The sequence below is a fragment of the Lissotriton vulgaris genome, chromosome 3_1 (assembly GCF_964263255.1).
Source record: "Lissotriton vulgaris chromosome 3_1, aLisVul1.2, whole genome shotgun sequence".
Taxonomy (NCBI): Eukaryota; Metazoa; Chordata; class Amphibia; order Caudata; family Salamandridae; genus Lissotriton; species Lissotriton vulgaris.
This window is the reverse complement of record NC_141689.1, coordinates 729,601,847-729,629,151: the sequence shown is the minus strand read 5'-3', so window position 1 is coordinate 729,629,151 and position 27,305 is coordinate 729,601,847. Positions and strand designations below refer to the sequence as shown.

The 27,305-nt window shown below is 44.6% G+C and overlaps 1 protein-coding gene across 9 annotated transcripts in view; it reads left to right on the top strand.

Annotated features, from left to right (window-relative positions):
* YTHDC2 (YTH N6-methyladenosine RNA binding protein C2) overlaps positions 1 to 27,305 on the top strand; it is a 1,208,271-nt gene that overhangs the window by 498,353 nt on the left and 682,613 nt on the right. For all 9 annotated transcript variants that reach the window (XM_086961045.1, XM_086961046.1, XM_086961047.1 and 6 more), the window contains 3 exons: positions 453 to 549; positions 639 to 726; positions 815 to 895. In XM_086961045.1, the coding sequence (XP_086817171.1) occupies positions 453 to 549; positions 639 to 726; positions 815 to 895 (266 nt within the window). The remainder of the gene's footprint in view (positions 1 to 452; positions 550 to 638; positions 727 to 814; positions 896 to 27,305) is intronic.

The following is a 27,305-nucleotide window of genomic DNA, read 5'->3' as shown; positions in this document are numbered from 1 at the left end:
TTCGGCCCCTCGTTTCTCCAAGATTCCCGAATATGCTCTGAATGTTATGTCACTTCAGTGACAAAAGCGATGCAAGTTTTACTAAAAGATGTTGTTACTTTGAGCGACAGCACCGACACAAGAGTAGAAGCAGCAGTATGTCTGGTACTACAAGTTAGGCCACATCTGTAGAGAAAAGGCTCCAGTGTTCTCATCAGGTGTTGGTGTTAAGTGAGAAAGAAAACAAATATCAAGATTTTCTTTGCAAGAAACCGGCAGGTACTATCAGGCAAGTAACTTATTCTCGCTCTGAATGAGAACCTCTTTTGTTACTGACTGTATCTTGATGAAATGTTAAGAAAGGATATTGGAGAGTGAGTTGACATTTGTTGGGCGCACTGTTTTCTGACATGCTACTCTCCCTTTGCTCGCTTCTACTTATTGTGTGTCTCTTTTACTTTTTTTGTCTTGAGGGGCAATTTTGATTTTCCTGCCTGGATACGATGAAATTGTTGGACTCAGGGACCGCATCTTGTTTGATGACAAGCGGTTTGCAGATAACGCACATAGGTAACGCATTTGTCAAAGCTGCTGTTGCCTGCCTTATTATCTTTTAGATTTAACAACTCATTTTAAATACGATTCTGGTTTGCACACAGGTATCAGGTCTTTATGCTTCACTCCAACATGCAAACATCCGACCAGAAGAAGGTGCTGAAGAACCCCCCTATGGGCATTCGTAAAATAGCAAGTATCCAGTGTTACATCATCTTCTGTTTAATATGTTTTAGTACTTTTAGATGAGAGCACTTATTTATTTGCATTTGTATTGCAGATTCTTTCTACAAATATTGCCGAAACGAGCATTACAGTCAATGATGTTATATTTGTCATTGATTCAGGCAAAGTGAAAGAGGTAGGTTTGGACCCATTGGCTTCATATTTTTTAAAGTGGTTTTTGTGAAAAGTCTAGTCCACCATGACTATTAGTGGTGGTACTGCATTGAATAATGTGTGTTCCAGCGAGAAAATACAGAACGCTAAGAGTAAGCTATCCTTTATTTAGGCATTGCATACACAATAGTTTGAAGTCAATGAACATGTCCAACAGGTTTGAAACAAGCATTGGTAAAGACAACTGATCTGACCTTGCTAAGCAGCTGCAATTAATATTTGTGTTTACTTTTTGTATATTGTTTTACATTAAAAAAAAAGCAGGCCATCACTTACATTTAGCCACTTTCTGAGTGCAATACAAATGTTAAATTATAAAAACATTCACTGTTGTGGCTTTTTTACTAGTCATTTTAAAAATAGTAAAAAAAACTTTCAGTAGTGAGACTCATTTTAATATTATTTTTTATAAAAGAGAAAATAAGAATCATCACTCAACCAAGTAATCAGATTTCAGGCAGCTACAGCGTCACTTATACACTATTACAGCAACTTTAAAAAAGAGACAGATAATAAATAGCTAGTATTAAAGGTAATATATAAACGGAATATTAAAAGGCATACTTTAAAAAGCTTTGTCATTGAATAGAAAGGAACTATTTTTAGGCGGATGTTAACAATCTGCCCAAGCTTTCTACAGTCATTCTGTCTCTAAGATGGTGAGACAACTCCATTGGCAGCCTATAAGAAGCAGAACGAAATTTAAAACTTTCTGTATTGCCTACAAATCAATTCCTAATGCAGGACCGGAATATTTGAAGAAAGCCTTTCTGGCTTACACACCAATGAGATCTCTCCGCTCAGCAGACGCTAAACTTATGGTTGTCCCTAGAACCAAGAAAGCCAGTTGGGGTGACAGAAGCTTTGTAGCTTTCACAGTCAAACTGTGGAACTCTCTCCTCTTGCAGATGAAGCGTAGTCCCACACTGCTATCTTTTAGAAAACAAATAAAAACGTGGCTCTTCAAGCAATACGCTTCTCACCAGCTTTTGTTTACCCTTTCAGCTTATAGCGCCGAGACACCTATGGGTATTTGTGCGCTTTACAAGTTGCTAAAATAAATGAATACATTCAAAGTGAAGGGAACCAATGAGTAAATTGCGCTGACCCATTGCGCCAATCTGTATGTTGTGGTGGGCAGCAGTAAAAAGTGAATGACAATTCAACAGACCAATGAATGAAGCCTGCTAACCAAAAGCCCCTCTATGTATTTGTATTGGGTATGATTTCTTTTAAAATCAATCGCTTGACAAAGCGGTTAAAGCTGTCGCAACGCCGTACCTAAAAATGTGTCAGCAATATGTAAGATGTTTTTGTTGACATCCAATTTATAAATAATGGGTGCACAGGACATGGTGTTGGATTAGAAGAGACCATGCTGCTCTCTTCTTTTGACCATTCCATTGCCCACAGTCCTCAGATGCCCACATGATTACATCATCCGACTAACTTTTTGAATAGATGGCTATTTGTGCTCTTCCGATCCATGCTTCGATTGTTTAACAATACATCTATGTGAAAACATATATCAACCTTTTTCGGGTACCATTATATAAAGAACCGCAAATGATTTACAAAAGGTAATTGGGTAACAGCAACAGCCACACATATCCGAGTTATAACACACATGGCATAATCTGCTACCCTCACAAATCATGCGGGTGGATCCTAACTAGACCACCACCAGCAAGCAATGATTCCTGGAGGGAACTTGCAATTTAAAAGAAATTGATACATAATCACAACAAGAGACTTGCTAGGATTATAGATGCATTATATGCAAGAAGGATATGAGGAAAGTAACTGTCCACAACTAAATGTAACTGAACAGGTTTTTAATGACCGAAACATGGTGGCTACAGGCTACAAGGAATTTTAATACTGTCTGCTGATAACTGTATAAATGAGGAAGAAAAGTGATGTATGAAAAAACACATAGGGCCTGATTCACAAAGACAACTTACACTTTAGGGTAATTTACACTTTTGAGTAAGTTTACTACTTTTTGGATCTACTCAAAATCGTAGTGTAAATTTACTCCAAATGTGTAATTTACATGTCTCCACCAAACTGAAGGGGCGGGTCACAAACTGGGGGGGCTATCCAGAAAGGTAACCTATACTTTTGGAGTAACTTTACACTTGTTAGTAGCCAAAAAGTAGTAAACCTACTCAAAAGTGTGATTTACCTTTGTGAATCAGGCCCATCATGATTATCTTTGTCTCCCTTTTTTGAATTAAATAAATCCAGTGTACTCCCCCATTGTTTGTCTTTAATGTATGGTTCGAGGCCTGTCACCAACACCTTTGTTATAACCCTTTCTCTGTATTAAAGTCAGCCAGAATCCACTCTCCAGTTGATATGGTTCTGTACCAAATCCGTGCTCTGTACTGTAATAAGAATATATAGTCTGCTTCTGGGTAAGCTGCCCTCAGTTCAGTAAGGTATTGCCAAACAACACCTCATTGCATTTACCTTTCCCTAAAATCATGATAATCAATGTAGCTTATTCATTGGCATGTTGTTCTTTTAATGTTGAGGAGTGGAAAAATATGCAGTTTGTATAGAAGTAGAATACCAAATATGAACCCATAGCAAAGCTTTCACCTTTCACATCACAAAGCCTAGCACATAAGCAAAGAAGCAGCCTTGTGACACTGTTTTTGACTATTTATTTCACAAAGAAACTGTACCATATGGTATTATCCCGCGGTGCAGAAATGCAACTATATACATTCCTCTAGTCAATATTCAGTAGACAGGGAGATTTATTTTTTTAGGGCAGATTTTAAAGTAATGGGATGCCAAGCAGATAACTGAGGGAAGGGTGAGCAAAGAAACCATTCTGAAGGGAAGACAGCAATAATCTACATTAATTCGAATAGATTTAGAATAAGAACGTGGTTAGGCCCTCTCTGAAGGAAAAGTGTGTGGATAGTGTCAACAAAAGTATTACAAGAGAGTTCCAGGTGCTGGTTGCTGCTCCCTGAAGGATTGTTTTAAAGCTTGGGGTATTATGAATTTCAAAGTCTGAGGTTCCAAAGACGTTTTACTTTTTAGGCTTAGTCCACTACCAGATGGTCAGTAGGTTGGCCAGGTATTAAGGTTTTTCAAAGAAGTGGCCTTATAAGTCAGGCATCCAATTTTGAACTTGATTCTTGCATCCAGTGGTAGCCAGTGACGCTTTTGCAGAGTCAAGGAATTTATACTTGCCTGAAATCATTTTAGTCATGGAATGGAAGAGTGGAAGACTACCTTTTTCGATAGGAATTTGAATGGTGAGATTCCTGTGATGCCAATTCTTCAGGCGAGTCGAGAGATTATTATGGCTTGAGAGCTTTTTTAACTTGAGTTTCGGAGATAACGTTTTTTATTATCTTTAGAGAATGTATATAGAAACTAGTTGATTGTGACAGTTTGTTTATATGTGGGATTAGTGCTCAGTCCTCTGAAGATTTTACTATTGGCAAAAGGTAGGCGGTAAAGCCTTTGACCCTTAGTTTCTTCAGCAGACAATGGTCAGTTTTGCATTTGAATTTTTCAGGAAGGAGGAAGAATTCTATATTTTGTGCATTCAACATCAGGAAGTTGTCAGGCATTCAGCTTTGAAGTTTGTTGTGGCACAACTGGAGGCCACTACAGCTCATATTTTAACTGCACATCCTGTGTGAGAGAGTGCTTAAAGAGACTGCTAGTCTGGTAGACCCATATTTGCTACTTTTCATAGAATTTCCTTAGTCTTTATCTTCCCTCCTCCTGGAACCCAGCAAGTTGTAGTATCACCTACATTTATCTGTGAGTTGTTTCACTGGTTATTTGACAGTCCCTAGCCCAAAGAAGGAAATCCACTTGTCACCACAGCAGATAAAGAGAAGAGGTCTCTGTTCAAAATATGTTCCTCTTGTGTTCAGTGACAGACCTATGCTGATTATCTGCACATTCAATACCATTCATACTTATACCCTAAGCTTAATTTGTGCCGCTGTGTAAGACATTTCCCTTAAAAGTCCTTAATGTCAGGAAAGGGACAATAATCTTATTTACTTCAGAAGAGGACAAGGAATTCTACCCAAAAAATTGGATTCTCTCGTCAGAGAAGAATCTGAGCTCTGTGCTTATTCTGTGAAGCAAAAAAGTAACCACCTAGAATTCTCCAAGCTGGATTTCCCAAAGGAAGCACTCTTTTCTGCCTCTACAAAATGGTTGTATGTTCCAACCTTTCTATCCCAAACCATGCGTGGCTCTACAACGTGGTCTTAACAACGACAGCGTCTTAAACCACACATGCCTGTACAACAAATTTGGTTGTAATTACATATTTGGTAAAGGCATATGCATGGTTATGGTTCTGCTCTTGCCCCAATCTATGCCCTAAAACCTACCCACCTGTCCTGAATTACAACCCCAGCCCTAAAAACACCATAGCACCCCCTGTCCCTGAATCTGAAAAGCGGTCCCCAGCCCTAAATATGAAGCCCACCCTAGCCCTTAAAACACCCCAGCCGCTCCGCGTCCTTAGCCCTAAATCCCAGCCCCATATTTGAATTATACCCGACAACCTGCCCCTAAGCCCTGAATCCTTCACCCTATACCTCGACCCTGAACCCCCCTGCCCTGAGCCCTAAAACATTCACCCTATAACTAAAAAACACCCCATCCTCTACCTGCAACCCACCGCCCTAAGCCCTTAGACCTTCACCCAGAACTCGAGCCTGATCCCCCCTCTCTGCCCTGAGCCCTACAACCTTCACCCTATAACAAATAACACCACAGCCCCCTCCCTAAACCCTAAAACTGCATACCAGCCGCAACTCGACCCTAAGGCGTAAAATGTACCCTATCCCTACTATCCAACCCCCAACCCTGAGCCCTAAAAACGGCCTCCCAGTCCAAAAAAAGTTTAAAAAGTACAAAAAATCGTACTCCCCAAGTTCCTCGTCCAGGCAGGATCTCACTTCCGACTCTCCACCCAGATCTCCTCCACCTGCGGTCTAGAGCGCTAACTACCACTGACGTCTAAACCACGCATATGCGTGGTAATGGCATATGCATGGTTTATACGTCCGTGGTTACGCCTGCGTTGTTCAGCCCCTTCTTGTTCTGAACTTTGTATTTTAGGCTGTTTCCCCTAAAAAAATAAAAGAAGACAACATTTTTCCACCAAGAGACCATTGAAAAAAGTATGAACACTCTGTGTAAGAGATGGTGTGAAAATCACCTCCTCAGAAGCTCTGTCAATTAATCTGCAAACTGTTGTTACCAGGAGGCCACCTGTTGATCATGAAGAAGACAGTATTGTCGATACCCAAGTCACTGTCCGCAGTGGCACAAATGATAATAGCCTCTTTAATCCTCTTTGTTGAGAACTTTACCAACGATGACCCGTTCCGTCAGTGATCATGAATACACCATTAACGTCAGCATAATCTTCATTGGTCCACAGTCACACATCAACAACCCTGCCGCAGAACATCAGCATTCCAACATCTCTTGAGGGTCCTCTATGATTATCATGGCTCCAGACGTCCCTGTGCAGGGTCTCCATTTAGCTGCCGGATTATATCTGGGACCCTGATTTAAAAGCGGACACCACTGACCAGGGGCAGCTGTCTGATACATCCTACAGTGTGACGGAACTGAATGCTCAGTATACAATTGAGTATGAGCTTGAGGGAGAGGAACACAAGGGTTTATTGATGAGAATATTCCAAATGGGCTGGCATACTGCAGCAGGGCTATAACGAGTATGCCTCATCGCAATATGTCCCTTCAGAAGGATGGCGTTTTAGATATAAGCACTGCTACAAACTCAGGAGGAACTATCAGAAACCATTTATGATACTAGCCTCTGCGAAATTCCTTGAGTCTTAGCAACAAATTATGAAGGCCTTCTAGATATTGGTCCCTCAACTGCAGAACTATTTTGTGGTTCCTCTACAGACATTATCACCAGTGCTGCTTCAGATGCAATCCCTGATGCCACCACCTCCGCTAACTCCACCAAACCCTATTACCTATATATGTGTTCAGTCCGAACTTTTACCAGCATGTTCAGTGACATTACCAGTGCATCCTACTCTTCAAAACATGGGACAAAATGAACCACATGATATTTACCAAGACGCAAAGAATAATGGGAGATGCTTTCCCATGATGATGGATCAGGAGGATGTGGAATGGAGACCTCATACTCCCCCACAAAAGTGAATTTGAGACTTTGCCGTATGAATGGGTGTAGACTTCAAGCTGAACATCTGCCAGAGAACCAGAATGAGCAGGCAGATCCCTTCAGCCTCTCTGGTAAAGAGCCATGAATGGGACTTCAGCAAAACCAGCTTCAACACATGTTAAAGATTGGGGTAACTCCAACTTAGAGATCTATGTGGCAGTTGTCAGGACTAAACATTTCGGACTTTTGCAAGCAGGCACTGTCAACCGGTCTCGATGGGCAATGCCTTATCGATGACCTGGTCAAAGGTATTTACCTTTCTACCGTTTCTCCTCATCTAGAATACTCTACAGAAGGCCAAGTTGTTCTAAACATTGATACTCAAGCATGCTACATGGCCAGTGCCAGTTGTCGTACACTATAGTCCACCTGTACTGACACTAACCTACTGTTCTGAAATTCCATTCCAATCTTCTCTCCAGACACAACAGACATGTTTGACGCAACGACTTGAAGTGTGCCATGATCCCCTGTGTTAAAGGCAGCTGAAAGGTCCAAGAGAAGAAGGGCAGCAGCCTGTTTTGTCTACTGTAGTTTTTTTTCATCTAGATAGAGATTAGGGTCTATTCAGTGCCTCTTCCTGGATGTACTCTGGTTTGAAAGTCTGAAAGTATGAAATTGTCTTTAATAAATTGTGATAGCTTGGCGAATGCTGCTCTTTCAAAAAGTTTTCTCAGGAATGACCCATTTGCGTAGTTGCGTAGCGTCGTTGTTGGGGTCTTGATTGTCCAGGTTAGGATTCTTTTTACTAATGGGCATAATTATCCCTTTTTTAAAGTTTTCTCAGAAAACCCCTGTTATTAAGTCTTTGATGAGTGTAATGACTGGGATGGTTGCTGAGGTTGATAGTAGAATGCTTTTGAAGATTTGAGGTGGGCAAGGGTCAGGGGACAGCCGGATGGCTTGGTCGCTTTGACAAGATCCAGAAATTAAGGTGTGGCTGGTGGCAACAGGCTTCCTGGACTAGAGATTGGGTCACATGTTGTTTCTCTTTTTAAGGGCATAGGCGACACAACAACATGAGAATTGAATGGTTTAAAGCAACTACGCTTGATATTTTTATTTTCAGTTATCCACTTCCATTTAAAGGAGATTAAAATGAAGGAGGCGTTATTTACTGGGAGTGAATATTATTGTTCAGTGTCCTCTTTAAAGCTAGGAAAGTATCTGTTGCCCAACAATGAATTAATCACATGTTGTGATATAACTAGAGAAAAAGGAAACAATATCCTCAACATGGAAATTGATAGACTCCCTTCCAGCCCTCCAGGATTAACTCCATCTTCCCCTAATCCCCCTCTCCTATAGACTTATACAAAGGTATCAAAGAGATTATATTGCTCCTCTTTGCAGTTGTGGGTGGAATCTGGTAGCCGACTACACTAGTGGTGAGTATAATTTCATGTTAACCCCAGCACGTTGTAATATTCTAAACTGGTTTCTGAATGTTGCAATGGTCATGCTCCTTGCAGAACCAGTAATTAGCTTCACATCTCTCCAACCCCAGGAACAGTTGTGAAATTGCCATTGAGCTGAGGTTTCCCTGTAGAAAATGCTTCCTGAACTCTTGCTCCACCTCCGTTTGACAGTCATTGTCAAAGGCAGCTTGCCTGATCAAAGGCTTGTACCGTTTCTGACTATAGGTCCCTTTTCTCTCCAGGCAAAAACAAGAGAAGGGTAAGGGAAACCAGCTGGGAAGCAGTACTATTCCCTCTTCTAGATTTTGACATAAGTAGAAAAAATACTGGGATTGAAACGCGAGGAGGTCATTGCCTGGAGAAAGAGGGAAAATTAAAACCGTTCAATATTTTGGGAAAGCCTGATATAAAGGAGGCATAGATCCTAGGACAATGGAACAGAACCTAGGTCAGAGACACTGGCTGGAAGAGAGACTGTGATAAAAATAGTGCAATTTGGGCGAAAATTATAATTGTGGATGTAATTTTACATAATGATTGGAGAAGCATCCTTATTTATGACCTGTGATAAAACTTTCTGTACTTCACACATCTTGTTATGTTATGTTATAGATTCGTTTAAAGCGCAGCGGTTACCTGAGGGTGTCCTGCTGCTAGTCACTTCTCCTCTAAGCAAAAACGGAAGAAAGGAGTTTTACTTATCAAAAAGACAGGTTTTTAGCCCCTTCCTGAATGCCAAAAGATCATTGGCATTTCTCAAGTTAAACGGAAGGTCAATCCAGGCTTTTGCCGCACAGAAAGCAAAACTCCTACCACCCCACAATACTTTTTTGGTGGTTGGCACTGTGACCAACTTGGTTCCCAGCGAGCGAAGAGTTCTTTTCGGCGTATACTATTGAATACTGACGTTTTAAAGGTCGGGTCCTATGCCTTGAAGAGGGAGTTGAAACACACTCGATTCCTCACCGGGAGCCAGTGCAATTTTTAAAATTTCTTTATCGTCCGAGAGGGTGCCTTCTCTGATGTTTTCGGACGACACTTTGTTGTTGTTCAAAACATTAACGGGCATCCAACGCACCCTGGACGGTTTCGCAGCATTTTGTGCACTGCGTGGGCTAGAGATAAATTTAGATAAAACGAAGTTCATGATTTTTAATCCAACCAGACCCGCCCAAACCCACTTTTGAATGGTACTCCTCTGGAAAGAGTTACGACATTTGAGCACCTAGGTATTACTTTAACGGAAAATTTTGACTGAGGCTTTCAGATAGTAAAGGCAGCCCATAGGTTATCCCAAGTGGTGGGAGGAATCGGTAAAGTCCACAGACTCTCAGATTTTAAGCAATTTATAGATTCCAGGCCAGAATGGCTTCTATTTATGAGGCTGAATTATGGGGACACCAACGTACAACCATGCTCACGATGGTAGAACATGCCTTTATGAGGAATTTACTGGGTCTACCAGTCAGTGCACCGCTCATTCCTCTACGTATGGACCTGGGATTAGATTGTATAGAGGAGGCAGTAGCAGCACGGCCAATGCTCTATTGGAAAAGACTGTGGTCAGTGCCCGAATTGGCTGCCTATAAAGAAGAATTTACAGAGGTGTGGGCCTCTTTAAAAACCAAGAACATTCCATGGCTTTTACACATCAGGGAACTTAGCAATCGGATTGGCCTGCCTGAGCTGTGGGACAATCCCAAAGAAAGTTGCCCAGGGATTACCAAAGTAGAGCTGTTACGCCATTTCAGGTACCAGAACTTATTATCCTTACAGAGGTGCACTAATGTGGGAAGACTGACGGTAGAGTTTCTCCAAGTAAAAACTGAATCTAGAATGGAGGATTTCTTTGATGTAATCTATCCCCCACTTGCGAGGAAACTCTACATGCAGTTTCGGATTGGTAGCCTCCTACTTAGGGCATTTACCTCTAAATGGGCTAATACAGAGAATATTATGTTGCCGGCATGTAATTCTAAGCAAGAAGATGTATCCCATGTTCTGTTTTTTTGCCCTGCCTACCAGGCAACAAGGAAATATTGGTTGATCCCACTTTGTAAGAATCTAGGCTTCAGTCAATGTGCCAAAGCTTGTAGGTCCTAAGGTACGACACCCACCCCCCTATTGTTTTTACTGTCTCGCGGTTTTTATTTGGTATGTGGCGCAGACGGAAAAGTTTTTTATAATATCATTGTTTATTCACTTATTTTATCTTGTATATCTTGATAAATATTAGGTTCAATCTATTGTTAGGTTTACATTTTATTGGAAATACTATTTATTGTTCTATTTATTCTGTGCTTGTATGTATGTATTTTATCTGCACTTTTATGGTCTGTGATGACCGAAATAAACTTATCAATGATGATGACTTGACTGTTCTAAGAACATACACTGTTGTCGATGCCACTGCATTTACTTGGTCGCCAAAGGTAAGTCTCTCATCCACTATTACCCCTAAGTTTTTAATTTTTTTTGAAGGCTTAGGGAGAGTGCCCATAGAGTCCGGCCACTAATTTGGAGTCCAAAAGTTGGTATAATGCCCAAACAGTATGATTTAAGTTTTGCCTGAATTAAGTTTTAGGTAATTTTCGGACATCCATCTCCTGACTGATTCTATCCAGTCTTGGAAGCGTTTGTCCAATCCCACCTCCTGACCTGGAAGCAGACACACCATGATTTGGGTGTCATCTACGTATGAGGTGTGATCAAACCCAAAAGCACTAATAAGAGGGGCCAATGATGAGACATACACGTTAAAAGGGGTAGGGCTCAGTGAGGACCCTTGCAGGACGCCACCTGGCAGTGCACAAGGTTTAGACTGGTATTCACCCAGAGATACAATTTGTACTCTGTTAAGAAGGATTTTACAAGATCCCATACTTTAGCTTGAATCCCACATGCCTTTAGACCAGAGGTCTTCAATCTGTGGGGCGCGACCCCCAGGGCGGTCGTGGAGTCCTTTGAAGGGGGTCGCAGATTCTGTTCCTGGCTTGGGCTGATCGAACGGTGAGGCCAAATTCACACCGAGGTGTGAAAAACATCAAAGCCTCATTAACAAGTAAAAGGTCTTTTAAAGACCTGTCAAGTACTCGGGTGTGGCTGTGTGTGTGTGTCCCTGAAGCCGTTGAGCTGGGGGAAGAGGGGAAGTGGGGGAGGGGGGCTGGGGGAGCAGGCTGTAGTGTAGCCTGCCCTTTGACGTCAATGGATATTGCGCGCCTGGAGCTGTGGGTCCCATGACACATCCCTTGCCCCCAGCAGGGAGGCACAGAGATGCCCTCCCATGATCGGGAAAGAGTGAAAAACATGCAAAGAGATACTGACACCACCCCCCCCCCCCCCCCATGAGAGAGGTACAGAAAAGGTGGGTGAATGAATGATGGGTGGATGGATGGATGGATGAAGGATGGATGGATGTGTGAAAAGGTGGGTGGATGAATGATTAATGGATGGATGGAAGGGTGGATGGATGAAAGGATGGATGGATGTGTGGATGGATGGAAGGATGAAAGGGTAGCTGGATGAAGGATGTATGGATGGATAAAAGGTTGCATGGATGCATGATGGATGGATGGATGGATGTGTGAAAAGATGGGTGGATGAATGATGGGCGAATGGATTGATGAAAGGGTGGATGGATGAAGGATGGATGGATGTATGGATGGATAAAAGATTGCATGGATGAATGATGCATGGATGGATGTGTGAAAAGGTGGGGGATGAATGATGGATGGATGGATGAAAGGGTGGGTGGATGATGGATCGATGTATGGATGGGAGGATGAATGGGTGGATGGATAAAATGTTGCATGGATGAATGATGGATGGATGTGTGAAAAGGTGGGTGGATGAATGATGGGTGGATGGATGGAAAGGTGGATGGGTAAAGGATGGATGTATGGATGGAAGGATGAAAGGGTGGATGGATGTATGGATGTAAGGATGAAAGGTTAGATGGGTGAAGGATAGATGGATGAAGGATAGATGTATGGATGTAAAGATGAAAGGGTGGACGGATGAAGGATGGATGGATGAAAGGGTGGATGGATGGAAGGATGAAAGGGTGGACGGATGAAGGATGTATGGATGGATAAAAGGCTGCTTGGATGAATGATGCATGGATGGATGTGTGAGAAGGTGGGGGGATGAATGAAGGGTGGATGGATGGATGAAAGGGTGGGTCGATGTATGGATGGATAAAAGATTGCATGGATGAAGCATGCATGGATGGATGTGTGAAAAGGTTGGAGGATAAATGATGGGTGGATGGATGGATGAAAGGGTGGGTGGGTGGATGGATGAAAGGGTGAATGGATGATGGATAGATGTATGGATGGGAGGATGAAAGGGTGGAGGGATGTATGGATGGATAAAAGTTTGCATGGATGAAGGATGGATGTGTGAAAATGTGGGTGGATGAATGATGGGTGGATGGGTAAAGGATGGATGTATGAATGGAAGGATGAAAGGGTGGATGGATGAAGGATGGATGTATGGATGTAAGGATGAAAGGGTGGATGGGTGAAGGATAGATGGATGAAGGATAGATGTATGGATGTAAGGATGAAAGGGTGGACCGATGGATGGATGGATGTATGGATGGATAAAAGGTTGCATGGATTGATGAATGATGCATTGATGGATGAATGTGTGAAAAGGTGGGGGGATGAATGATGGGTGGATAGATGGATGAAAGGGTGGGTGGATGGATGTATGGATGAAAGGGTGGATGGATTAAGGATGAATGTATGGATGGGAGGATGGATGTATGGATGGATAAAAGGTTGCATGGATGAATGATGGATGGATGGATGTGTGAAAAGGTGGGTGGATGAATGATGGGTGGATGGATGGAAGGGTGGATGGGTGATGGATGTATGGATAGAAAGATGAAAGGGTGGATGGATGAAGGATGGATGGATGGATGGATGGAAGGATGAAAGGATGGATGAATGTGTGAAAAGGTGGGTGGATGAATGATGGATGGATGTGAAGAGGTTTAACAGGCGCATTTATGGTTGTCAAAAGATGATGATGAGGTGTACCAGTTTCTAGAAACTTTTATCAGAAGGGGGTCCTTACCCCTAAAAAGGTTTTACAAGGGGGTCTCGGCATCAAAAAGTTTGAAGACCTCTGCTTTAGACGATCCATCAGGATGTCATGATGAACGGTATCAAAGGCCGCAGACAAATCCAGTAGGATCTGAGCTGTCTTGCCACCCCTATCCACGGCTTCCCTAATCTCCTTTGTGGCCTTGATGAGAGCGGACTCAGTAATATGTCCCTCTCTAAAGCCATATTGGGTAGAATCCAAGGCTTGTGTTTCGCCTAAAAAGGCACTAAGTTGTCGATTTATGGTTTTTTCAATCAGTTTTGCTGGAAGCGGATGATGGTAAATTGGGCGAAAGTTATTTGGATCCTTAGGGTCCAGGCTAGGCTTCTTTAGAAGGGGCAGAGTTGAGGTAACCTTCCAGAGTTTAGGGAACTGTCCTGTTTCAAACATGACATTATGGATACATGACAGTGATGGGGCAACCGGACCCGGGGCCAATTTGACCACAGCGATCGAGCATGGATAATAGGTCGACCCGGATTTTGCTGCCATAAGGAGCCTAAGAATGTCATTAGAGGACAATGGCACAAACTCCACTTCATTCAAAAAGAAATTAGCAATATCTTCACATAGTTCCTGACTAGACTGAACTTTAGCAGGACCAAGAGAGGCCATGCATGATACCGTTTTAAAAAGCTCTTTTGTCAAGTTTTTCTCTAAATCAATTAGGGTTGTGTAGAACTTTTGTTTAGCGGAAAAAATGAGTTGTTTATAACTCTGGAGGCTGTTTTTGTATAGCCTTTTCTCTGTTTCTTTGTAGACTTTCCTCCAGCTCTGCTCAAGGCGCTTGCGTATGAGTTTTTGATTTCTCAATTCTTCCTTAAACCATGGAGCGGAGGGTTGTAATCTTTTTGGGAAGAGAGTTTTTACTGGAGCTACTTTACAACAGGCTTGCTCCACCTATTTTGTATATGCATTGGTAACATCCTCCACTCCCGAAGGCATTTGGGCCGCCATGGTAGTAAGGAGTTCTTGTAGAACGGTCCCCTCAACCTTATTCCAGGCTCTAATTTCTATCTGTCCTTTCGGACGTTTCCCGCTAGCTCGCTGAACCATGAGAGTCCACTCAAATTGAATGGCAGCATGGTCAGTTGGCACAAGAGGTAATCAACCAGTGAACAGAAGACAAGGGTGGTTAGAAAAGATACCATCCATGGTATGTCCTGCCACATGAGTCGGCCCAATTACATGCTGCATAAGGTCAGTGCTGTTCATCATGTCGATAAGAGTTGCTGCATATGGTTCAGAAGGAGCCTCCAGATAGTAGTTAAAGCCTCCCATAATAGTATAGGCGTCAGTGCAAAGGCCCTCTTCCAGAAAATTTCCAAAGGATACTGCAAGGGGTTCCTAGCTCCTGGTGGTCTATACAATAAAATACCTTTAAAGGATGATGGTGGGACAAGCTAAAATTAAAAGACAAAGCCTCACAAGCTGAGTTGGAGGCGGACTGCAATACTGACTTGATAGGTCAATGGTAGATCACTGCCAATCCCCTCCTTTCCTGATAGGCCTATTTAAAGTATGGCATTAAAACCCTGGTGGGGTGGCTTTCACTAAGTCCGGGCCAAAAGCTTTGTCAGTCCATGCTTCTGCAATAAAAGCCATCTTTATGTCCCTTTCCTCGATAAGCGTTGCACACTCCATGCTGTGCTTGACCAAAGACCTTGCATTAAGCAATATACATTTGAACTCTTGAGTTTCAAACCCTGATGTCACTGTCCTTTTGTCATCAGCAGACCTAATGGTCTGATATTGGGTATTGGGTAGGGTCATTTTACAATCGGGACAGGCCGCTGAAAGAGGTGAAGGCCAGAATTAAAAGAGAGACACAGGCAGTCCATACCCTTACCCACCATATTAAATCTAACAGGGTTGATCTAGAGTATTTACGGATGAAGGGCTGACAGGGGTCCTGGCACTGAGCGTGGGCCGAGAACAGACGGGCTTTCCTTTGGCACGCCCGCTGCGCGCACGCACCAGCCTCTCTACTTATGTAATATTCAGGGAAATGGCTAGTCTCCCGACCGTCGTACACCCAAGATGGCGGCCCGCTAAACTCAATGCAAATCTGAACTGGTTCCAACAGAGCTTCAGTCCCCAGTGCGCAACAATAAATCAAAAGGTGTGCTAAAAGGAGATAAAACAGTTGATTTTAAAATCGCTAAAGTTTTAAATTTCATATATTTGTAAAATGTGAAAAATACATCAACAATGCAAAACTAGCAAAAGTGCCTCGATGTCTCCCGGCTCAAGCCTCAGTAGAAGTAACACTTAATTCCTTATCTGTGACTAATCAGTCCACGGCACCCTAAAGTAGTAATCTAAGAGTAGGAATAGAAGTGTGGATGCTTTGAGGAAATAGCAAGTTTTCTGATAAATCAAGAGCGCTCAGGTACATCGTCTCAAAGATGCATGGGATAACACAATATGGTTACGTAGTACATTAACAGAATTTGAATATTGTTTGTCTGCATTAATTGGTATGCCTGTATGGTTAACTGTTCAGGTTACAGTAAATAAGGACATCTGACTCAACACATGATGTGATGCTTCATATAGAATTGGCTCTGCATCAAGGACTAATCTCTAATGTGGGCTCAACTCGAGCAGTTAAGAGTATGCTGTGGATCGAATGCCAGAGGCACTTGCCATGCACCAGGAGCTTGACAGGTTGAGGGTAGACCCTGTGAGGCCCAAATGATAAACAGAAGGTGAGGGTCACCCAGACGTGGTTGGCGATGCAAGCTTCGAGAAGGGTGGAGAGAGCTTATTGCTGAGGCAAGGACACAAGAAAGGCCATTCCGACTCTTCCTACTGCCTCCCTTTGATCGACCTTAGGTGACTTAGTGCAAGGCCCCTGCAACAGTGAGGAGTTGTAGGGCTCTTGCAAATGGGGTCAAACTGAGGTAGGCGACTTGTGGCCTGCTCCCAACGGCAGACCTCAGGAAAGATCCCCAAGGTAGAGAAATAATCACATAAATGTCTCTGCTCATGACGATTGTTGTGCCCTTCTCTGAATTAATCAGGTGCCAGAGGGAACCCAAGAGGCTTTGTTGTTCGTTGCTATATTTCGGACCTAGATTACAGTCCCCACAAGCCGGGATGTCTACATTACTGATGAATATGGACTGATACAGTTCTCGCTTTTAGAGTAGTTTACATTACCATTAGACTGCTAAGCTGCAGCTTTCACACAGTCATCGACTCAGCAAAATGATAGGCAATCAAAAGGCGAACCACAAAATTCCTGAAGGACAGCAGTGCCTTGTTTTGGCCCCGAGCAAAAGGACACAAGACTGCCTCCCCAATGCAGGAGCCCAAACAGCACAATCCCATACAGCACAGGAAGATTTCCTTAGAGATCAGACAACATGAAATCAGAATGGTGAAACAGGATACAGTAGATTTCAAGAAAGTATGATGTGACCAAGTAGCTACATGGGCGACTCGGATGGCTCTCTATTGACAATATCACTTGTTTCTTGGATATGATTTACAAAGTAATCTGAATATTGGTGTAGTTTTGTCTATGATCCTGCTATAGCCTCCCTTTGCCCATGGAATCTGCCTGCTTTTCCTTCTCTTGTGCCTTCCCTAGTCCTTTGGCCTCTGCCATCTATGGGCTCCGCCTAGTAAGGCGCAAAATATGTTTTGCCTCTGAGGTTCATGCTTTTCCTGGAGCACACTTTCTGTTGTTTGAATAGTATTGAGATGTCTATATTCTGTTTAATCGTTTCAATTGTAGACAGGGTTGGGATCTCTTTTTGATTTTCCTGTATGTATGTAGGTACAATGTCTAGGCTACGATTGATAGGAGATATAGTAATGAGGAGTGGTGTTCGAACTAGGGGTCAGTTGTCAATAGTTACTTTAGATGTACAGGGTCTTCGCTGGCCTCAGAAAAATAATTTGTGAGATAGCTTTCCTACAAGATATTCAGGTGCAGCATGTAAAGTTAAGAAGACAGTGGGTCTGGCAGCAGAGGGGAAAAACAACTTCAAAGGGGTGTTGATACTTATTCATAGGAAATTACACTCTACAATAGTGATACAATTTAGGGACCCAGAAGATTTTTATTTACTTTTTTTGATACACCTTCTGTTAAACATGCTCCAGAAACTCTGGCTACAGACATTCTTTAGGAGGGTGCCTCTACTGGTACTGGGAGTCCCAGGGGCTAAATAACTTCTATTAGGGAGGAGATTTCAGTGCATTCATGGACATAAAGCTAGAAACTGGCCCAATACTGTTCCCCTATGCCCCTTTAGTGGGCTCCCTTCATTGGTAGATTTGGCCATGCAGTTTGGTCTTGTTGGATGCATGGCTTTCCTTTCTTCAGAACACTAGGAATCATTCACATTACTCTGGTGGTTATTGGTGCTATAGCTGTATTGTTCTGGCCTTGTCTCCAAGTCTCTACTTGGCACTTTGCCTATCAATTTCCATTGACCTAGTTGATTTGTTGAAACATGCCTATGTCTTTTAACACTGGTATGGTCCCTACAATACAGTGATAGTCTGAAAATTTAATAGTAACCTAACAAATGACCTGTATCTTAAAAATTAATTACAGGCATCCAGAGTAGATTTCCTGAAATGGAATGACAGAAGAAACAGGCTGATTACTTAAAGGCAGTTCTGATTATGGAAGTAGTGCCTAAAGAGAATGAACAGGAATGGAAAATCACTGCACTGAGAGGTGAGGGATATCTGGAGCCTGAATTCAAATAGAACCCTGCAGGAAACAGCAGGAGAGCATTATTTTTCAATAGGGGGACTGGAGTCTAATCATGGTGAGAGAGACCTGCACTATACATGTGAGAAGTACAGCAAATATGAAAATAGCGTAGCTGGCCTTCTTGCTATGCAAATCAGGCACAGACAAGCAACTTTGCAACTGAACTAAAGCTACCACTTCAGATTCTCGAGAGTTGAACAAAGTGTTTTGCTGATTCTTTTTATAACTCCACAGTGAATTAGATGACTTAAGGAACTATACAAGTGAGTTTAGAGCCTCTTTCTTTATAGAAATTTACCATTGAGACTTTCCCTTAACGGTATTGAAAAAACCAAGACCCTCTACGCTGAAGGACGCGGAACACCAATGTAAATAATTTCTGTGTCCAGGCATACAACATTGAGCAGATGTTTAAATCTATCTTCATCTGTCTTAAAAACAGGCCAGATGTTTGACAGTGAAATAAGAGTGAAGACTCGGAGAAGTACACATGTAGTAGAATGCTGCTTTTATTCCTCAAAATTCTCCTTCCCTGTGTCCTTCTCATTGATGCTGCCTTTTACATTTGTCTCATCAGAGGTGTCCACAGACAGTTCCAAAATAGTTTCTACAGCATATTATAAACCAGTGTCTGATACTACTTCTCCAGTGGCACGAGTTGTCAATGTACCGCTTTCTCTGATGAACTCAAGTGTTTATCGCTCTGACAGGAAACTCTCCATTAGGATGGGCATTTCACTCATCCTGAGAGATGATGCATTCCTCACATGCACCCTTATATTTTCTTGATCTCTGTCCTTTGAAGGCATTCACGTAAAAGGACATCCTTGGAAAATAAAGACCACACTCCTCACTGAGACCACATCTCTTGAAACGCTTCAGAGAATCAGGACACTTCAGGACTTGTACTCGGCCGAAGGGCTCGCTCTCCAAGGACATTGACTTCCACATCATCTACTACTTTATCTTCTACTAGGATGTAGACTGACTCTTATGAACTCGCCTCCCATTATGACATAAATACTTTCCAACAGGTGTTGAGCAGAATAGTGGTGAAGTTCAACATACCAGTGCCAACAGCACTGGCCAGTGCTTGAGAGGTTTTATGAATCTTGCATCAACAAATTTGATGTCCACCAATACTTCTCCTTTTCAGCAGAAATATCACTCCACACACTAAATGTGAGAAGATTGTTCAATCCTTTTCTGGATAAAGCAAAATACATCAGGAAATAGAATTCTACTAAAAGTATAATCAGCCACATCAAAACAAACAAAAACCTATGTGGATAGTCTCCAGCATCACCATATGTTGCTAGAAGGCTTGCAGGACCTTAACTAGCTGTCAAAAGCTCATTCTAATAAATATGAAGGTGCAAGTGCTGCTTTGTTTTAGAACCTTCAGTTTGAGGAGAATTACAAAGCAGCCACCTGGCTTGTCCCAATTTCCCAAAACGTTTTACTTTCGTGAATTTCTTGATTCTAAAAATGACCAGATAGAGCAGTCCTTTTGAGCAATTCTTTTGGTAGAGAATACATTTTTGGTGGTCTTTCCACCAACTTTTCCAGGCACGTTCCTTGCAAGAGATTTTAGTAACGTGATTGCTTTTATGTAGATAATGTGTATGGCATTTGTTGTCAGCAGTACGTTTGCTGCTGTTAATATTCAGTACAAAAAAATGGAACTCAAAGGAGTCTTTTTTTCTACATGGCCTTTGTTTCTTTTCAGTTGTACTTTAAAATGGTTTGAAGAATTAGTTTTTTCCTGCTAGCTGCAATGACAATTTTCAATTAAAACTGGCTACTTGTTTTTTAAGAAAAACAAAAGTAGAAAATATAGCCTTGTGATAGGCTTCTAAAAGTAAATTTTATTTTTAAAAGTGGGCTTTTATAATGAAAAGTATTTAAAATATATTTTAAAGTTACGTACTTTGAAATCCTAGGTTTGGATGAGAGTATAATTTCTTATTGCTTGGATAACAATTTCTCTAAAGGAGAAATTGGATTACAAATAAATACATCTGGTAGAGACGTCTAGCTGCAGATTCTTTACCATGGAAATATCTCCATTTGTCAGACTGGATCCGTAAACTTTTCTTGAACAGTAGACCTGTGTGCTGGAAGGTGGTGTCATCCGGCTCCAGGTGGTGTCGTTATCCGTGCCGAAATTGACATGCGTGTGCCTTTAAGAGCACCACTGCAGTGCGCTGACGTCCGTTCTTTTCTTTCCGCACCATTCGGCATAGATCTGGAGAGAGCTACCCTGTCAGAACCTTTTTGCCTGTGCGTTTCCGATGTTTTGTCAAAGTTTTCCGAGAGTGGTGCCTGTCATCGACAGATGTCAGTGACGTACCCACATCTTGTGCGCCTTCTCTGCCTGCAGTGCGACAACGATGCAAAGACCTGCTTTGATTGCTGTGCCATGGACCCCAAGACCTTTAAGGAGCAGTCCCTCAAGATCCTTGATGCCCGATGAGCGACACCACGATGGTCCCAATCCCGGACAAGAGGAACGGTCCTGGGATTGGTTGTGGAGCCTGAAATCTTCGCCACACTCAAATTAGTCTGGCCGCTCAGGTAAGTCCTACTGCAAGAAGAAGAGTTAGAAGTCGAAGAGGTCTTTGACTTCGCCTCGTCCATCGTCCGACAAGAAGAGGGAGCGTCAACATTCGAAGCCTTGCTCCGCGGTTGAGCAGGCACCTGGGTGTCCTCCGCCCTCCCCATATATTTTGGGAGCCACAGCGACCCCCGCTTAACTTTAAGAGTTTTGTGGGGCCATGCCCCTTACTTATTCAACACCAGCGACTCCGGGGCCAGTCATGTCCCTTGGGTCTATGGATGGATCTGTGCTGGCACCAGTCGTAACACCTCGACCGTTCCCGGAACCAGTCCTGATGTCGATGCATTAGGTGCCCACTCTTGCCCCCGCCCAAATTCTGATCCCCAACTCTGACACAGGCATCGTCCGACGCAGACTACGATGCCAACTGGAGCCATGTCTTCCAGACTGGAGCCTGAGTCATGTTCCTATGGGCTAGGACTCTGGTAGGATTGCGGGACCCTGAGGAATATCAGCCTTTAGATCCTCAAAGAGGCTAGTATGAGGTCTAGATACAGGCTAGTGTACTGGACACTTCTCCAGTTACTAGCACTATTCTACATCTACTGTGGCTACGGAGGAGGGCACGCTCTTTGCAATGGTGGCTAGAAAGGTGACTGAGGTCCTCGACCTAAGCCTGCCCTCAGTGGCAGTCAAGAGGTATGTCTTGACAGAGGTGCTTCAGTCAGGAGTGTCCCCCTCAGAACCCCACCGTTCATTTAATGGTGCCCTTACAGATGTCCTGCTTGGGACTTGGCCCAAAGCCCAGCACGGGGGCTCCTGAAAGCAGGATGATTTTCCGCCATCATTGCCATGCCATGGAGGACTCCATCTTCCTCACACAATGCCCTAACCCATAGAGCTTGGTGGTCCAAGCCTCTACCTCCCATGTACATCCTGGCTCCTTAGGGAAGAAGATGTTTTCTTACACCAGCCTGGCACCTCCGTCCATGAACACTATGTGCCTCATGCTCTATAAGATTCAGTAACGCAGATGCTGCTAATGGACCTGGAGGAGGTACGGGCCATACTTTCTCAGGCTGTTGCAGACGGGAGAGATGTAGCTAAGTTCACAATGAGATGTGGACTGGATACCACTGCTTCGCTGGGCAGAGCGGTTTCCTCGCCAATGGCTTTACAGTGCGATGCCTGGCTGAGAACAACTGACTTTTCAGGGGATGTCCAAGCCTCGTTTATTTACATGCACTTTAACGGCTCCAACCTATTCTGAGACGAGGCGGATTCAGCAATTGAGAGCTACGAGGACAGCAGAGCTACAGCCAGGTTCTTGAACCTTTCTATGGCACCTCACCATCCCCAATCTGCCTTTCACTCCTTTTGTGGCAACAGAAGAGGCTTCCAATTGCATCTATACCTGCCCAGCTACCACGAAGCGCAAGCTTTCCAGCCACTGCGTGGCCGCGGTACCCACAGACCCCTTGGGTCAGGCATGCCAGTGCTCGGGCCAGTCCACCACCTTCGCTGGCAGCCGCTGCATCCAAACCCTTATAGTCTACCCTCTTACCATCATTGGTACCCATAGGGAGGCAGGATACTTCATCACCTACTTCACAGAAGGTTTATTACATGATACCAATGGGTTCTCCAAATTGGGTGCCGATAGCAGAAGTAGGTTGTGGTTGTTATTCCTACTACTTTCTGGTGCCAAAGAAAGACGGAGGCCTTCGTTCTATCCTAGACATGCGCCCTCACAATTTTTCATCATCAAGAAGAAGTTCAAAATGCTCACACTCGCTCAAGTCCTGGCTGCTGTCGTCACCTACCTCCAGACTACAGCGGACATCCTGCATTCACTAAGATTCACTGTCAATGTGTCATAGTCACACCAGACTCTCGTTCAGATGCTCCCTTTCATCAGAGCTGTTCTGGACACTGTGCAGTTTCGGGGCTATCCTCCAGGATGCTGAGTACAGGATTTCAGCCTCTATCCTTGATTTTGGTGAGACTGACTCTGAGGCTGCTCTTCCTCATGACCTCCTGCATCCTGCTTTTTACACATGCCCGCTGGTATATGCAAGCTCTGCAGTGGGACCTGAAGTTCCAGTGGGCGCAGCATCAGGGGGATCTATCGGACTTATGTTGGAGGGTACTACAAAAGATCTGCAGTGGTGGGTCACAAACCACGATTGGGTCTGCAGCTAACCCCTCTCTCTTCCCCAACCAGATCTCACAGTGGTGACAGATGCGTCACCTCTGCGATGGGGCGAAGTTTCAGGGGAGGTGCAGATCAAGGCCTATGGTCTCCAGCGGAATCAGGACCCCACACCACCATGTGATACTGCAACAAACAGAGTGGGGTGGGGTTGTGGATCCGTATTAAAGAATTTCTGTGTATCTGGACATGGCTGGAACAGCAGGGGATATACCTGATGGTTCAACACCTGTCGGGCACTCGGAATGACCGGGAGAACAAACTCAGCCGAAGATGCCTAGCGGCTCATGAATGGCAACTCCATCTGGAGGTGGTGCAAGGTCCCTTTCAGGTGTGGAGAGAGCCTTATTTGGAACTGTTTGCCACAGCCGAGATTGCGCAATGTCAGCAGTTCTGCCTGCGTTTAGTTTTCAAGGAGCTCTCCCTCAGAGATGCTTTTAATATCTAGTAGATCTCCGGTCTCCTGTACTTCTTTCCGCCCATGCCACACCTGCCCAGAGTTCTCAAGAAGATCAGGAACAACTGGACCCAAGTCATCCTTGTGGCTCCAGATTGGGCTCAGAGAATCGGTACCCCGAGCTGTTGAGCATGGCCATCGGTACTCCGATCAGGCTGCCCTTTCGGGAGGATCTTCTGTCACAGCAGCAGGGGAGAGTTCTCCACCTGAGCCTGTCAAAGCTCTGACATATTGAGTGGAGATTGAATGGTCACAGATGACAGCTTTCTACTGTCTGCCCAAAGTCTGCCCTGTTATCTTGGAAGCCAGGCGTCCCTCCACCAAAATGGTATACGCCTGCCATTGGGGCAAGTTTGTGTATGGTGTCCAGAAAAACAGGTCGACCCTATTCTGCTCCCCTTTCTACTCCCCTTTCTCAGGTTCTTCTATTTATTCTTTCCCTTGCCCAGCAGGGCTCTGTTCCTGGCACCTTAAAAGGCTACCTTTCTGCTATATCGGCCTTTCTACGGTTGCCATCCCTCTTCAAATTCCCTATTGTACATAGGTTCTTGAAAGGTTTGCAACATATATTTCCTCCTTCACCCTTCATCATACCTCAGTGGGTCCTTAATCCAGTCCTGACATTCCTGATGTTTGTTCTCTTTGAGCCCTTCCACTATTGTCCTCTCGGGCTCCTAACCATCAAGACTGCCTTCCTGGTGGCAATAACATCTGCCCGTAGGGTCAGTGAGCTTCATGCTTTATCATCCAAGTCTCCATATTTAAGCATCTACTCAGACCAGCTGGTTCTCCAAACTAGAGCTTCCTTTATTCCTAAAGTCATAACTCCCTTTCATGTAAGCCAGTCCATCACCCAGCCTAATTTTTATTCTCCACCACATCCCTCTAAGGAAGAGGCGCGACTTCTCTGGACCCAAAAAGAGCATCATCGCGCTACCTTGACTGCATGAGAGAGTTCTGGGTGAATGACCAATTCTTCATGGGGTATGCCGGAGCAAAGGAGGGAAAGGCTGTGCAGTTTGGGACCATCGCCCGGTGGATTGTGCTCTGCATTCAAATCTGCTAGACTGTTGCCAAGAAGCAACCCCATGAGGGCTTGTATGCTCATTCCACTAGAGCCATGGCTGTGGCCACTGCGTTAGCCAGCAGAGTCCCGATCCTGGATATTTGCCAGGAAGCAACATGGCCTCTCTGCCCCCGTTTACAAACCACTAATGCCTGGACAGTCAGGTGCGTTGGAGTGGGCATTTTGGCCCGTTTGGACCTTCAGGACTTTTTGGTGTGAAAATATTTCGGAGACCCACCTCTTGAGGTATTGCTTGGGTATCTACTCAAAGGTAAGGAATCTGGGGCTAAAAGTTTCTATCAGATGAATAAATTACTTACCTTTGGTAATCCCTTTTCTAGGGACAGAGATGTTCCCCTTTTAAGGGCCCCAGTTTTCCACACCAATGGTCAGTGTTCCTCATTGCTCCGCACGTCTGTCGTGGAAAATCACAAAACAAAACTGACATCAGAGTCCTGGGTTGGCACCTATATAGGCACCGCAATCATCACTTCGGGCACAGACAATGCCACTGACGCCACGTGGAGCCGAACAACATCACCTTCAGGTACGCAGGGGTACTACTCACGAAAATATTTCAGATCCAGTTTGACGCCTGGGGATAATTCTAAGGTAAGGAATCTGCGTCTACCAGATCAGGTGTTACTGAAGATCAGTAACTTTTTAATTTTGGCCATTGCATAGGGGAATGGAATGTCTTCTCTGTGTCCTCGCCAAATTTTGCTTCTTCAAGACTAAGGAACTGATATTGCAGAAAGCCAGAATAGTGACCCCATCACCTCCCAGGCGCAAGTTCTCTCTTCCAGGACGTCGCACAAGCAACGCTAGCACAACGATTACAGTTACGACCTGTCACGGCTGATCTGCAAGAGCGCCAGATAAAATATAGATGGACCTACCTGTTCGGCATAGCCTTTAATTTTGATAACAAATAGTGTCATTTTACTGAGATGGCTGATGCCGCGATGCTCCTGGGTCTTGGGGCACAGCCATATCGCACGGGGCATCAGGAGCAGGAGGCAACGGAGAGACCCCTGGAGCAGCATCCGCCGAGAGCCTGGCAAACTAAAAAAAAAGGGAGGCAAAACCCAAAGGCGCAGAATGAGAACAGGCCCCCAGACCTACAGAGACTCTTGGGCCAATGGATTGCGCAATCTGTCTTCTGGTTAAGGGGCGCCCCTTCTGGACGCAGTCAGCAATGGTAAATTGCCATGCAAAGCTGAGATTTTTACACGATTGCTGGGACAATTAGTTCTGTGGCTTGCCAAGTTTAAAGGATGGTCCATTACTCTTAGGCCCCTTTGGACTATGTGCTCCGGTCTGCATGGAAAAAGGTGTCCACATATCCAATCTTGCAGGGCTTCAGGCCGGGTCTGGATCCACCCCCTGAAGACCCCACTCTTGATGTTCCAACTTCATTCTGGGGACTTCACAGTTCCATGTTCTACTAGATTTCTACTGTTATGTATGTTATGTGTTTCTCTGCATGTCGAAAAGACAATCCCCCAAGTGGGGAGGGATCGGGGGGGGAGTGAAGGGATATGGGGGTTCCCGGGTGGGGGGTACTTTGGGAGAGGGAAGAATTGGGAATGTGTAGGAGCCCCCCTTAGTTGGAGTAATGACACACATTTGTATGACATGGCATATCTGAAAGAAACAGGTTAGTATTAGATTCCTTACCTTAGACTATCCCCAGGAGTCAGTCTGGATCCAGAAATTTTTACGTAGCTGTGCCTCTGCGCGTCGGTAGGCGTCGTCTGCGGCTCCGCGTCTGTCGTTGGCGTTGTGGGAGCCGGGATGACGTCGCCGGAGTGCTTAGACTCCGCCCTCATGCGCTGACGTCAGTTCTTCTTTTTTCCGCGCCAGCAAGCGCAGGTCCAAGGAAAGTGGTACCCTTTAGTCACTTTTTGACTAAGCTTTTTCGATCCTTTTTGGATCCGTTTCGAGTCGAACAACTCCATCGGTGCCGGTAGGGGTACCCGGGTTCAAGCCCTGTGCCGACTGCAACCGACTGATGTCGGTTACCGACTCCCATCGCCGGTGCCTACATTGTCTGGGGCCCGACCACGATGACAAGTCGTGACCCGACTGCCGAGCCTTGAGGTCGAAAGGCTAGGCGGGAGCGGTCCTGTAAGCATTTCGAGCTCCGGCAGTCAGGCGTCAGTGAGTTCGGTCCCGACGCTGCAGGTCCCCACTGGATCCGGATCCGGGTCGCCGCTAGTCGGCCTTACGACCCCGCCGGCGCCGACCACTAGGGTGTCACCCCCGGCGCCGTCCTCGTACGACGCCGTCCCTGGCCCAACCCTCGGTCCAGATCCGACGCCGGAGCGGCGTCACTCGACGCCGCAATCGGGCCGGCCGAAGAGGAATTCTTCGAAGATATGGGACCATCCTTTACCCCTGAATATCAGGAGATGGATGACGAGGGAGGTTGGGAGGAGTCTGAGGACCCTCTGGCAAGTGAGTGTCAGTCATTCCAGGACTGGACACAGGAACTAGGGGAGGCCAGTGGCCTGGACACCTCCCCAGACACTGTTTTTTGTCTCCCCTCCTACCGTGGCTACGGAGGAGGGGGCTACT